Source organism: Morone saxatilis, unplaced genomic scaffold (assembly GCF_004916995.1).
Source record: "Morone saxatilis isolate NCDOM2014 unplaced genomic scaffold, NCSU_SB_2.0 Contig16, whole genome shotgun sequence".
Lineage (NCBI taxonomy): Eukaryota > Metazoa > Chordata > Actinopteri > Moronidae > Morone > Morone saxatilis.
The window spans coordinates 2,679,257-2,691,706 of record NW_023339718.1 but is presented as its reverse complement, the minus strand read 5'-3'; the positions used below and the strand labels follow the sequence as shown (position 1 = coordinate 2,691,706).

The window sequence follows — 12,450 nt, the reverse complement described above, 5'->3', positions numbered from 1 at the left end:
TACACACTGGACCTTTAAGAGAGCCTGTTTCTGTTCAGAGGTAACCACTTAAACAGCACTTTGCCAGAAAATAATGATTTTAATAGGTGTCATACAAAAAATAGAAAGACATTTTACATACTATTTACAGGGATTTCCAAATGAAATCAGTAAAATTGTTGACCCACATTAATAACCAGTAAATCTGATTGCAATGCAGTAAACATGATCATGCTATACAGTGTATCTGTATACAAGGTACTTCGCTGGGCTTTGTTTCGCATTTTGTTGTAGTAAGACCGGCAATACAGATGTAACAGTGAATGTCTGTGTCCATTTACTTTACACAAAGTCTCATCTCTGCATCCACATCGGGGACATTATGGGACTTGACTGTGGAGGCTGTAGTGTGAATTTTTTCAGTGGTTAATTATATGTGATTAAGAAATTGGCATGTTTAAAATACTAGTTATGATACTTTTCATTGAGGCAAATAAAAGGTTCATAACTTCATGTAAAATTATAATTTTTCCTCAGTCAATCAATAACATTTAAAGAATTAAATTATCATAGTGGCACCCTCCATATGCTGTGTAACTGCAGTGGTCACGTTAACATACACTGGTTGTTTGTGGTGAATGGTAGGTATTTTAGTCCATGAATCGAGACTCTTAGTGCCTTGGAGGCCCACCCCGACCTCTTCCTCTCCCAGGCCCAGGTTGAGGCCCCCTGGCATTTCCAGGAGGCTCTTTTCTTTGCCCTGGGGCACGGGTCACTGGAGCTCTGGGGTTCGGGGCAGCCAGGGACACATCCTTTTGCAGATTAACCCCTTTTGCCGCTGCACCTGGCTTCATTTTGGGAGACTTGCTGCCCTTCTCAATTACAACATCTGAGAAGACAGATGGAGAGCAAAAAGAGTGGTGAGGACAGTTGGGTGCAAATTAGCCGATAGCATCTGCAATAAAGTAATATGCAAGTGTGTGTGTGTGTACCAGGTGCGGGTGGCTCTTTCTCAGTGGGAGGCGGTATTAGAGACTTGTTTGGCAGCAGGTCCTCCAAGTCTTTCATCACTTGATTAGTACTGTCCTTGTTGTTCCTGCGGTTCTTCTCCTCATCTCGAGCCTTTAAGTGTCCACCAATAAACCAGACAGTCATTTGTTTGATTGAATCTTGAACAAAGGGGAGTTGGAAAAAAAGGGAAACAAGAGGCAGAGCTCGGACATAACAAGAGAAGCTCATACTGACCATTTGCATCTTCTTTTTAAGGTCCATATTTGCTTGTTGGTATGCCTTTGACACTGCATTCAGGTAGTAGATGGCCAGCCTGTTACAGTATTATAATTATCTTAGGTGAAAGTCATTGTTAACACGTTTTATGACTTTACTTTATACAATTACACACACTTATTCAGGCAGTTTAAGATTTAATGTATAACTTGACTATTTTAGGCCAAAAAATCCCCCCTGTGGTAGTATCAAAATGGGAGACAGTAATGAATACCACTAACAGGCTATCAGATGCAACAATCACATAAATTAACCTACATATAGACTGTCAATATATTAGTAATGTCCAGAAGGCATTATAAATTTACAGCAAAAAAAAAAAGATGTAAAAATTTATAAATAACACTGTATTTGAAATTACATTTAAATAATACTTACACCATGAGGAGAACAGCGGGCAGGATGAGTCCAGGGTTGGTCGCGTATGTAAATATGTTCCCTATGAAGGCTGGAAGATCTTTTTCTATAGTCTCCATGATCACATCATACATCTTCTCCTGGCCGCTGGGGAAAAACATGGATCAAATAAATTACACTATGATACAGTTTTAGTATGTTTAAGTATAAATGGGCTTGAGTGACCTGTGAAGGGACTGCAGAGGAAAAGTAGCTTAAAGATTAATCAAACTCATCTATACATCTATGTTCAATATTGTAAACGGGTCCCTTACAAATAAAGCAAATAGAATTAAACAATCTGTGTTTTTGCCTTACAGTACTACTGTCTACTACGGCTGCAACTGTATATATGGTATGACAACCTTACTGCAACCCAGTAGTAATGTAAATGTTCATGTTGAAGTTTTAATGAACAGAACTTAAACAGCTCCATTTAAAAAAACTGAAGCTGGTGCTGTCACAAGAAAGTGGCTTAGTGGAGGTACCAGACTAAAACCTACAGCCATGTTAGCGGCTTTTGAGGTTGTAATGCTAATGACAGCTTGCTCAAATGTTCACACTATCAATGCTAACATGGTAGCATGATGTTTATCAGATATAAAATTTAGTATGTCCCTGTTGCTGCCCGATCTGTACCCCCTACCCAATCGGCACTGCACATGTGCAACACTCAACAGAGATGAGAAGGAACAAGATGGCTCACACAGTAGCTACTTTGACCTGGTGGTGGCACTAGAGGATCTATCTTGTGGATACCACAAATTTCATGAGAGTCCATCCAACAGTTGTTGAGAACAACTGACAAACATTCCCATCCACGGAGACGTGTTACCAGCATGGCAAAAACATCATGAGCCTCAAATACTAAAAACAACCAGTGCATTTGGATAAACTGACTCAGGTAGATGCGTTGAGTTTAACTGACTAAAATACTTTTAACCTCCAGAAGGCTAATCATGAATTGTAACAACAATCTAACCTTTCATGTTTTGCTATCAGTAGTATACCCTTTCAGTCCTACTGTCTCCATCTCTTACTGACCTGAAGGGCCCACAGTCGAAGGACGGAGACAAGGTCATGATGGTGTAGACAACAGGCAGCAGGCTGAGGAACAGGACGAGCAGCAGCAGGCCCATGTAGAAGTTGTTGGACCGCGAGGCCTTGAAAACACGTTCATGAGGAACGTTACAGCACATCACTGCCCAGCACTGGTAGTACATTGAGCTCAGGAGGCGCAAAACGTTCAGACCCACCAGACCTGGAGCATAAAACGCTCCCATCCTGAAAAAGACAGCAAGGTTACATAATGTATCAACAGCCATTTCTGAACTGATTATTTATATAAATCTACTGAGTATTCTAATTAGTGATTTAAAGCCCCATTATGTAACATTTCTACAAAATAACAGCTTCAAAATCACTTTGATGCTACACTGACTTGTAATAGGGTGAATGGTGCTTCTGTCAATCCCACTCTGCACCCTGTTTTTGCACTGTGTAACTTTTGGTCATAAACCACCAATGATATCACAGAAGTGGATCATAATATATTTTTATGGAGAAAATGTTTTCTGGTTTTCCCTCTGCTGTCCTCTGGCTGCTCCGCCTCAAGTCTCCAGTTTCTAGATAGTTAGCTCACTTAGTTAGCTGTACTGGGAGCACAGAGCAGCAGGGGTGTGTTAGTGTTTTTCAGGCACAGGGTGAGCTGGGTGAGTGGACAGTAGAGGCAGAGGATGGCAGAGGGGAAGAGACCAAAAAAGCTGACAGAGAGCTTTGCAAACTAAAAGTAATCATAACAAATACCCATGTAAAACTGGCCATATTTACAACAGTGGTACCGCACTCTGAAACTGGGGGGGCCCCAAATCGTAAAAAAAACACATAATGTTCCTTTAATGTAATTAGTTTGAGTTACTCTAGCATCAGTCTGGCTCCAATGTCAACCATCAAACAAATAACTCATCTAATTTGAAAAGGCAAGCACTCCACACTTACTATTTTGTTAATAGAGACAGACTCCAGAGAAACATAAGCCCATTAGTCCCATTAGAGAATCACCCCTAACACAAGTAAAGACAGACAATAAAGTCAACCATGCAGATATGGAGTAATTCACCATATCATTCCTTGATTGAAGATAAGCCCCAGCACATTCCCACTGATGTCAAACTCTCCGTATGAAGGCTGGAATCAACACAACAACATGATTAGCATGCTCACCTGAATTAATAAAAACCAGGTTGGTACACTTTGCATTTGCTCCACGTTCTGTGTTTCTTTCTCTCTCTGTAATTAAGTTCTCACTGCAGTGTCCTCTTTCGCTGAATGTTAGGGATCAGCTGTCTTGCCAGATGTCATTGTATGGTATCAGGTTGACGTGGATCCAGCACAAACTGTGCTGTACTCACACAGTGTTCAGTAATAGCTGGATGACATAGTAGCTCCACAATGATGACATAAACACACTGAGCCACAAGACTGCAGATACAAGAGGAACACATGTCTTACATGTCCTATCGTGGTTTACAGCACAGGACATAAAAAATGTGTATGCTACATATAATTAAATTACTTAATTTTACCAAACAAACATACGCACGTAATGTACATGGAGGCTGACACCCCATGCGAGTACTCACAAATCCGGCCTCCAGGTCCCAGCACCAACAGTAGTTTAGGAAGCGGACAATGACAGCTCGCACAAAGTCACCAATCAGGATGGTCAAATAGGTCACCTGAATGTCCGATACTATCAGCTTCACAAATTCCTGCACGGCATAAGGGGACAAGAAATGAAGCGAAAGGATTAAGAACACAAATAGAATATCAGACATTTGGTCTCTTGTGTTTGATTAAGTGGAGTAAGGAGGGTAAAGGAGAGGAAGGATGTTCCAAACGGTAAAAATATTCCAGCTGTGTCTACTGCAGCTGCTACCAGAGGTGTGGCCTTTGCAACTTTACTTTAACTTGAAAACCAATGAGTCATGATTTCACATGGACCTTCCCCTAAGGCTTTAGATTAAAAAGTATGCTGCTTAAAAAGTGTGCCACGAATCAATTACTTTCCCTTCATTTCCTGAATCTGCTAAAGTTAACGCTGTTAATTCCTAGAAAAGCAACAGTTAATGTCCCAGATGCACTTTATGTGAACAAACACCCAACATTATATAACTGAGCTCTAGCTGGAAAAAATGGTATCAAAGATAATTCAATTTGCATACAAAAACTACACAGTGGTCATGTTATGACTAGTTTAGGACTTGAACTCAAAGTTCAGAATTTGGGACTTCTGACTTTGAAAACTCTGACTTGGTCCCGACTCTGGCTACTAATGTATGCATCTGTATCTGCACCCACAGTTTTGGGCAACAGTATAGAGTATAATGCACACGACTGACTATTCCCACTCCGGTCTCCCAGCAGGGTCCTCTGATGACATCGGCTGGTTGCACATCTGGAGGAGGCACATCTGTCGTGTTGTAGAAGGAGCTGTAGTTGGAATAGTACTGATGCAAAACCCATTCAGTGGAATTCTTGATTGCCTTCTCGCTCTCCAACTAAAGAACAACAAACACATCGAAGCGAACCTTATGTAGCACAATTCACATACCAGGAAATATATAGTTTGTAGGCTAGATTTAAAGGAACAGTTCTACATTTTGGGAAATGCTATGTCTGTCTTTTAAATATGAAGCTACAGCAGGAAGCTGGTTAGCTTAGCTTAGCACAAAAACTGGAAAAAGGGAGAAACAGCTAGCGTGGATCTGTCCAGATGTTAAAAAATACAGCTATCAGCAAGAAGTAGTAGTATTTGTTAAACAAACCAATTGTTGTTTTTTACACTTACATACGGGTGAAACAAATGATTGATATACTGTGTTAATTAATGAGCTTCTTAAGATACTGGTTTGTTACCATTTGACAAAACCAGGTGAGCTGTTTCCCCTATTTGTAGTCCTTGTGCTAAGCCAGGTGATTATAAAGGCCTATAATACGTCGTCCTAAATGTTGCACTCTGGACTTTTAAATCATTAAGCATCAAGGAGAATAAATTGTATTATATATGAGAAGCAGAGTAAATGCAGCATAGGTCTTGCAACTCTAAATTAAGATTATATAAATAAACCAACATCACACCTGCCCAGCAACAGGAAGAAACACATACAGACATAACTGCCATACCTTGGCAGTAACCTCATCAAACAGGGCGAAAAGGAAGGTGTAAAGGTTTCCCAGGAAAAGGGCAAAGATTCGTCCCAGCTGCCACTTGAGGGCAATACGAGGGTGATAATCTTCCAGTTCTGCGATGGTTTCAAACAGAGGAGGACACACCAGCCCCAGCAGTGACATCACAATCTCCACCTGAGACATTGGACGAGAAAGCAGCGTCACTAATCTCTCCCCAAATTTCCCTTACATCACGTGGTCGTAAAAAGGTAAAGAACCACTAAATGTTTAATGTCAACTTGCCTCATTCTTCTCATACCACGACAGACTCTCTTTGCTCATATTAGCAAAATCCTGAGAACGTTTCACCACAAAGTAGATGAGGTATCCGCTGCCTCCAAGGCAAGACACGATCATAAAGTTTGCCAGAACCCTGAGGAACCGTCGGAGGTGGATGTTCTCATCTTTCTGATTCTCCCGTTCATCCACAATGGATTCCTACGTTTGGGCAAAATAAACCAGTTTAATGGAACAAAGTTTACTTGACACATTTCAGTTTTTTGCAAATTTTTCACTTCAAAAGCTCTCCTACAACGTATATTGTGGCTATATTGAGTCCAACAAACTGCTGTTCAATGATGGCTTTTTCTATGTATAAAATGGTGAATCCAGAGGGAAACACTTGCTCTTTGATCCAATATCACAAACCCAATTTTAATTTCTCAAGCTATGTCACAACGGGGCTGCAGAACCCCCTAAAGTTTGGCATAAAGAAAACCATTAGTTCTAACATTTTTTAATTTATAATGACTTTCTCCTTTATTAGATGTGTGTTTTACGTGTGTACAGTGGTATTAAAAGTTTTTTTTTTCAGTTTTATCCACTAAAAAGTTATAAAATGTGTATACAATATTTTTAATAACTATTAAATAGGCTATAAATGATCATGACTGTCATGCATTTAGCATTTAGTTTGACGTGATTATGTAGACCGACTAACCCCAACACAAATATACACACACACACACCTGCTAACCTTGAAGCTGGTGGTAATGGAGGCGTACTTATTGTCTGCAGTCTCAGGGTTTCCGATCAGGTAATCCCAGCTGGTGAACATCTTCCAGCTGAAGGTGAAGTCTCCCTCCTCTCCCCCATCCCCGCCTTCATTTGCGTTACGAGCCATCCTGAGAAGAGAAAAAGACCAGAAAGAACAGATAAAAAAACACCCAAAACATCTCCATCTGCATACAACTACTACTGTACATCTTATTGCCGGCCTATATTAATGTGTCTTGCCTTACGTTCTTATGACAACCATCAGGCTGTATCCAAAGATGCCAACGCCCACCAGGAGGTATGACAGAGGGAGTCTGAACTTCAGCACCCCGATCTTTGGATCGCTGTTGTAGTACCCGTAGAACAGGAACGAGTACTTGCAGTATCCCTGTTACAAAGATATATTTGATTCAGACCTAGAGACGCATTGTACAGAAAACAACACTTTTTATGACAAGACTAAGAAAAACTTAAAAATCTGTAACATCTTCCTAAAATCTTGATTTAAAAACTAGACAACCATGCTAAAAGATCTGTGAGGTTGTATTGTGAGCTAAATGTTACCATGCTAACCTACAGACCTTAATTCAGGCGTCTAACCATAAACCTTGAGTTCAAGACAAATTGGGAACCGCAATAATACTACCTCACTTCCAGGTTTTAGGACTCGTTCAGCATTTAGTCTAAACTAATTTTAGTCATTAAAGTCATTAGGACTCATCCTCTGGTAACAATGAATGACTGCAATATGGAAATCCATCCAATAGTAGATAGATATTTAACCAAAGTTGTGAAACGACCGACCAACTACTAGACATTAGTGTTTAAAGCACGGCTTATATATGGCATACCATGTTTTTTCTGTATAGATTTGTATCAGCCACTCATTTTAAATATCAGCCACGTATCTCATTCATATATGATATAAATAAATTGATAAATAAAGTTAAGATCCTCACTCCAAAGTCAAAGAGAACAGAGTAGTCCATGGCTGTTTCCTGCTCATTTCTCGGCACAGTTTTCCTGGGAATGGAGCCGTAGGGAAGACCCATAAGAATCTAAACACAGAGGGAAGGAGTTAAGACAACATGGCTGTTACATCACCTGCTAACATGTACTATGAGAGGCTCTGTACCTCGGGCAGCATCACCAGACCAAACATGAACCCAAACAGGACCAGATTTAGACCGTACATCCACCTCAGGAAAATAAAGTAGGATGCCACAGATGATCCAAAGTGACCTGTGATTAGGAAAACAGAGAACTCGACTTAGAAGTGTTATTAGAAACCAGAAAGTCAGTGATTATTTCTTTAGATAATGTCACAGTGGCACCAACTTTCTACTTCCTTTATCTTCCTCTCCCAGGGTATACAGGCTGTTTTGAAGTTCTCAAAGTCACGTTTAAACTTGATTAGTTTCTGAAATTAACAAAAGAAAAGGTGGTTTAAAGTAAAATTTCCACAATATCATTATAAAGTTTGTGATAAGTGGTTTAAAAAATGATCAGATTACCTTGGCCATCATGACTTTGAATGCATACAGCTTCCTGCCTTTTCCTTTCCCAAGAGTGCCTTCAAATTTTTCAACAAACTCCTGGGCCTCCCTGTTTTGTTCAGAAAACATCCAACCAATTAAATCAAGTGATGCGACTTCCAGCGAATGAATTAGTTAGTGGCATCAGGATGTAAAAGCGGCAGGTTTTAGTGGGGAGGTGACTTACTGATTGATGGTACATTGCATATGGTAAGAGCATCAGGAGGAAAACTTGGCAAGAAGCAGGTCAGGTCAGATACAACAGCATGCATTAAACAGTGTCACGCTCATGAAAAAGTCAAGGCACCGCACCTATCTAGTTCCCTTGCTTACACTGATCTGTACATAGAGAAACATACACACTGAGTACACACACACACACACACATACACACACACACTAACCTACACAATTCCCACCCAGCCTTGGCCCTGGCAAAGGGAGTTGGTAGTGTTCAGTCTTGTCACACAGAGAGGACGATGGCTCACAGGCGTATACAGTATTGGCTAACTTGCTAGCTAATCCACATCAATCATTGGCTCAGTTTGCCAATTAGCAATCAAATGTAAGCCTAAGGCGACTACATGTACATAACTTTTATCTTTAAACGATCTTCAAAATGTGGTCGTCTTTAAACCATTGTTGTGTTGAGAGAGGTGACCGAGGCTTGTTCAACTGTGATTGGTGAAACCTTGTAATTACAGCAATGGCATCAGTCACTTGATGCATACTGGCGCTAAAAGACTTTTTCCCATGAGGTTACATTGAGAAAGAAGCAACTGTAGATTATTTATCCCATCAAAGCACCGATAAAGAGAAGCACCAAACAGAGAAAGTAGCGATGAACAAGTTTTAATAATGCATGATCAGCATCACATGTACATGACATGAGTGATGGTAGGCACTGAGGAAAGCACTCGTGAGAAAAAGTAAATAAATGAACAACAAACAAAAGCATAAAGAACAAAAAACGCAGCAGCAGCAACCAGAAATTACAGAAATCAGAAGCAAGCAGAGGATGTGAGTTAAAGTCGACCACTGTTTTTACTTGAGCACTACGAGTCTTTTCTTCATGCGCCAGGGTTGGTTCCTCAACGTCGCGATCACTTTCTTCTTTTCCTCTACCTCTTCCTTCAGGGCTTCCATCTCTCCCTCCGACAGCGAGTCTTCATCACACTCAGAGCCAGACGAGCTGGTAAAGGGAAAGATCACTTATCACGTGCCATGGCTTTGCCGAGGTGCTGCAGAAGCCAAATCTAAAACCTCCGAAAACCAACACCAGCGTCACAAAATCAGTTTGTTTAGCCGACGCTAATCAAGATTTCTTTGATAAATTGAAACAACTTGGGTGTTACAAGGAGTCCTTTCGCAATTAGTATTTGATCCATTTGGTCTGATTACATTTTGGAAGGTCTAGAAGAGACACATGATTAAACATTAACGGAGGGGCTAAACCAGAAGTTAGCATGTTAGCCAGTGGAAGTCTCTGGTTCCCGTCAGCCTGTTTTTTGCTTTAATGCTAATTCACAAATGTTAGCATGCTAACCCGTGATCATATACACACAGTAGCCTAATATGCTAAACATCCACGTGATAATATGCTATTTAGTTCAAAGTGGCGCTAGCATGACTCAAGATGTAAGTCTTGTATTGTCTCTCGCTGTGTATTTATTTATATTTTTTAGCTTTTTAATATTCTGCTTAATTAAGCCTGCGTTGCCGTCTGTGACAATTTTTCTTGCTACCACAGGGGGGCGCAAGAGTAGACAATTTTCTGATCGAACACATGATGGCTTTTAAATCAGTTCAAAGGAAGCAAATTTAATAAGTTTCTTTTACTTCTATGAAACACTTTTATGTAAGCTTCTACATAAGTTGAGTTATTATATTCAATTATTCTAATGTGCAGATGTAAGGGTCATGGTATGGATTTGAATTCTTCGATCTGAATTATTTTGATGCCCAATAGTCTTAACTAACACGCGGTTAACACTGCAAAATGGTCACAATTTGGTCAGGGTTAGACAATAAAACTACTTAGTTAGGTTTAGGTTTGGGTTAAAATAAGTATGTTAGTTTTGTTACGCACATAAGTTAAATAGTTACACCTGGTGGATATTTTTGGGGCAATTGTTTGTTGGTTTTTGTGGACAAATGGGTTGTAGTTTTAAGGACTATTAGGCTATGGGAACAATGACATGGCGCCCTGTGTTAACACTGGATACTCAAGATGTGGTGTCTCAAGATGTTTTGGCTTTGTTTTAACGCAGCAGTAAATAATGGATGAACAAATAAGATCCATCACAGCAGGCAAAAATCTTCTGCCTTTTTGTATAAAACACGCAACAGGATGATCACATAACCTTTTCTGCCGGTTGTTAGATTGTCACACACAAAAAACAAACACCTGGTCCAGTAAATAAATGCTGCTGATGCACATAAACACCACAACCATCTTCAATGTCTCACAGTATCATAAAAAACCCAACCAGATTACACTGTAAATGCCATATATTCAGGGAAACAAGTGAGTATTCTATATTAATTAAATGTATTTACACTCTGTTGATGTGTCCCTGAATATATGCCACATAGCTTCATATGACCAGAGTCTGCCGGGGGGTCTGCATGAATGGAGAAAGCCCATATGGGTGTGTGGAGCATGCAGGTAGGCGAGAGAGAGAGCTCTCAGAGAATACTGCACCTGCTCAACTTCCCATTCTTCTTTTTCTTGTCCTTCTCACCACCTTTATCCTTTGTCTCATCTTTCCCCTTCCCTTTCTTGTCCTTGTTCTGCTCCTCTTTCTCCAGTTTGGACACCCCTTTCCCTCGTTTTTTCCTCGTCTTCTGCTCTTCCTCGCTCTCCTCATCGCTCTCCTCCTTCGCAGCTTTCTTCCTGGAGGCTTTTGAGCTTTTGCTTTTCACACTGCGGCTGTCTTCCTCCTCGTCTTCGTCACTGTCCCGGGGCTTGGCCTTCTTCTTTCGTCCTCTCTTCCTTGGTGCCTCGTCCTCGTCCTCTTCGTCCTCCTCATCATCGCTGACCCGTTTGACCCTACGTTGTGGTTTGTTTCTTCTGTTTTTGATTCTCCTCCTGGCCTCATCTGAGAAAAAAATATATATACATTATAGAAACATTCATCAAGTGTGTGCAAAAGTGATATTAGTCTCGTTAAATGTTTTAGCTCATAAAAAGTACAAAGAACCATTAATCCACTGAAATGATGTGTCACTAAAGAGGGAATTTAATGAAAATGTGTAAATAATCTTGAAGAAAAGTGACAGAAGAGGGCGAAAAGAAGCAGTAATTTATACATAATTTGTTTAAACCATAAACCCTGCTCCCTTTAACTCTTTATTTATTTTAATTTATGTGTGTTTATTTATATACATACGTTTATGTGTGTATGTATATATAGTATAGAAAAAAAGACTAAATATGTAATTATACTGGATAGTCTGTGGAACCATTAATTTTCAGGAATAAAAAACATTTTTTGATCTCTTTTTTCTGATGAAAAGCACACAAAAATAGTTCTTGGTGACTCACCTTCACTTCCACTGTCCACAGCATCAACATCCATCCCAACTGTGAACATATAAAACAAAAAACACCCCCACACACACAAATTAAGGGGATAAATCCATAAACAAGTAAATATTTATATAGTAGTAGTTACTCAATATAATCAAAAAGCTGAATATTTAAAGCTGAAATTTGCTAGGACAACAAATAAACAATTCTTTAAAAAAAATCTCACCGTCTTCAACCTTAATTACAGCATCATTTTTCCTTTTTGGAGGCATTTTGTTGTGTCTCTTTTTGTTATTTATATCCTTGTTTTTCTCCAGTTAGTCCTCTTCTGCCTCCTCTCCATCCATGAGTTACTCAGTGCGAGTAGCTGATACACTTGTGAAGGTCCTGTGTTAAAAAGTCTGCACACACACACACTCACACTCACACTCACACACACACACACACACATACAGGAGTAGGTGCGCCTCTGTTTAGGCTGCTCAAAGACCCGGC

General features: G+C 40.0%; 1 protein-coding gene across 1 annotated transcript; it reads right to left on the bottom strand.

The window, feature by feature from the left end:
* Positions 1 to 650: 650 nt before the first annotated feature.
* On the bottom strand, positions 651 to 12,227 carry tmc2b (transmembrane channel-like 2b). Its single transcript, XM_035658128.1, has 20 exons — positions 12,182 to 12,227; positions 11,971 to 12,009; positions 11,128 to 11,524; positions 9,472 to 9,615; positions 8,403 to 8,493; positions 8,227 to 8,308; positions 8,024 to 8,130; positions 7,848 to 7,946; positions 7,134 to 7,276; positions 6,869 to 7,016; positions 6,136 to 6,330; positions 5,848 to 6,027; positions 5,064 to 5,222; positions 4,305 to 4,433; positions 3,782 to 3,849; positions 2,707 to 2,946; positions 1,645 to 1,770; positions 1,225 to 1,303; positions 972 to 1,101; positions 651 to 868 (listed from the first exon to the last, which is right to left on the bottom strand). The coding sequence occupies exons 1-20, from the start codon at positions 12,225 to 12,227 to the stop codon at positions 651 to 653; spliced, it is 2,820 nt and encodes a 939-aa protein (XP_035514021.1).
* Positions 12,228 to 12,450: the final 223 nt, after the last annotated feature.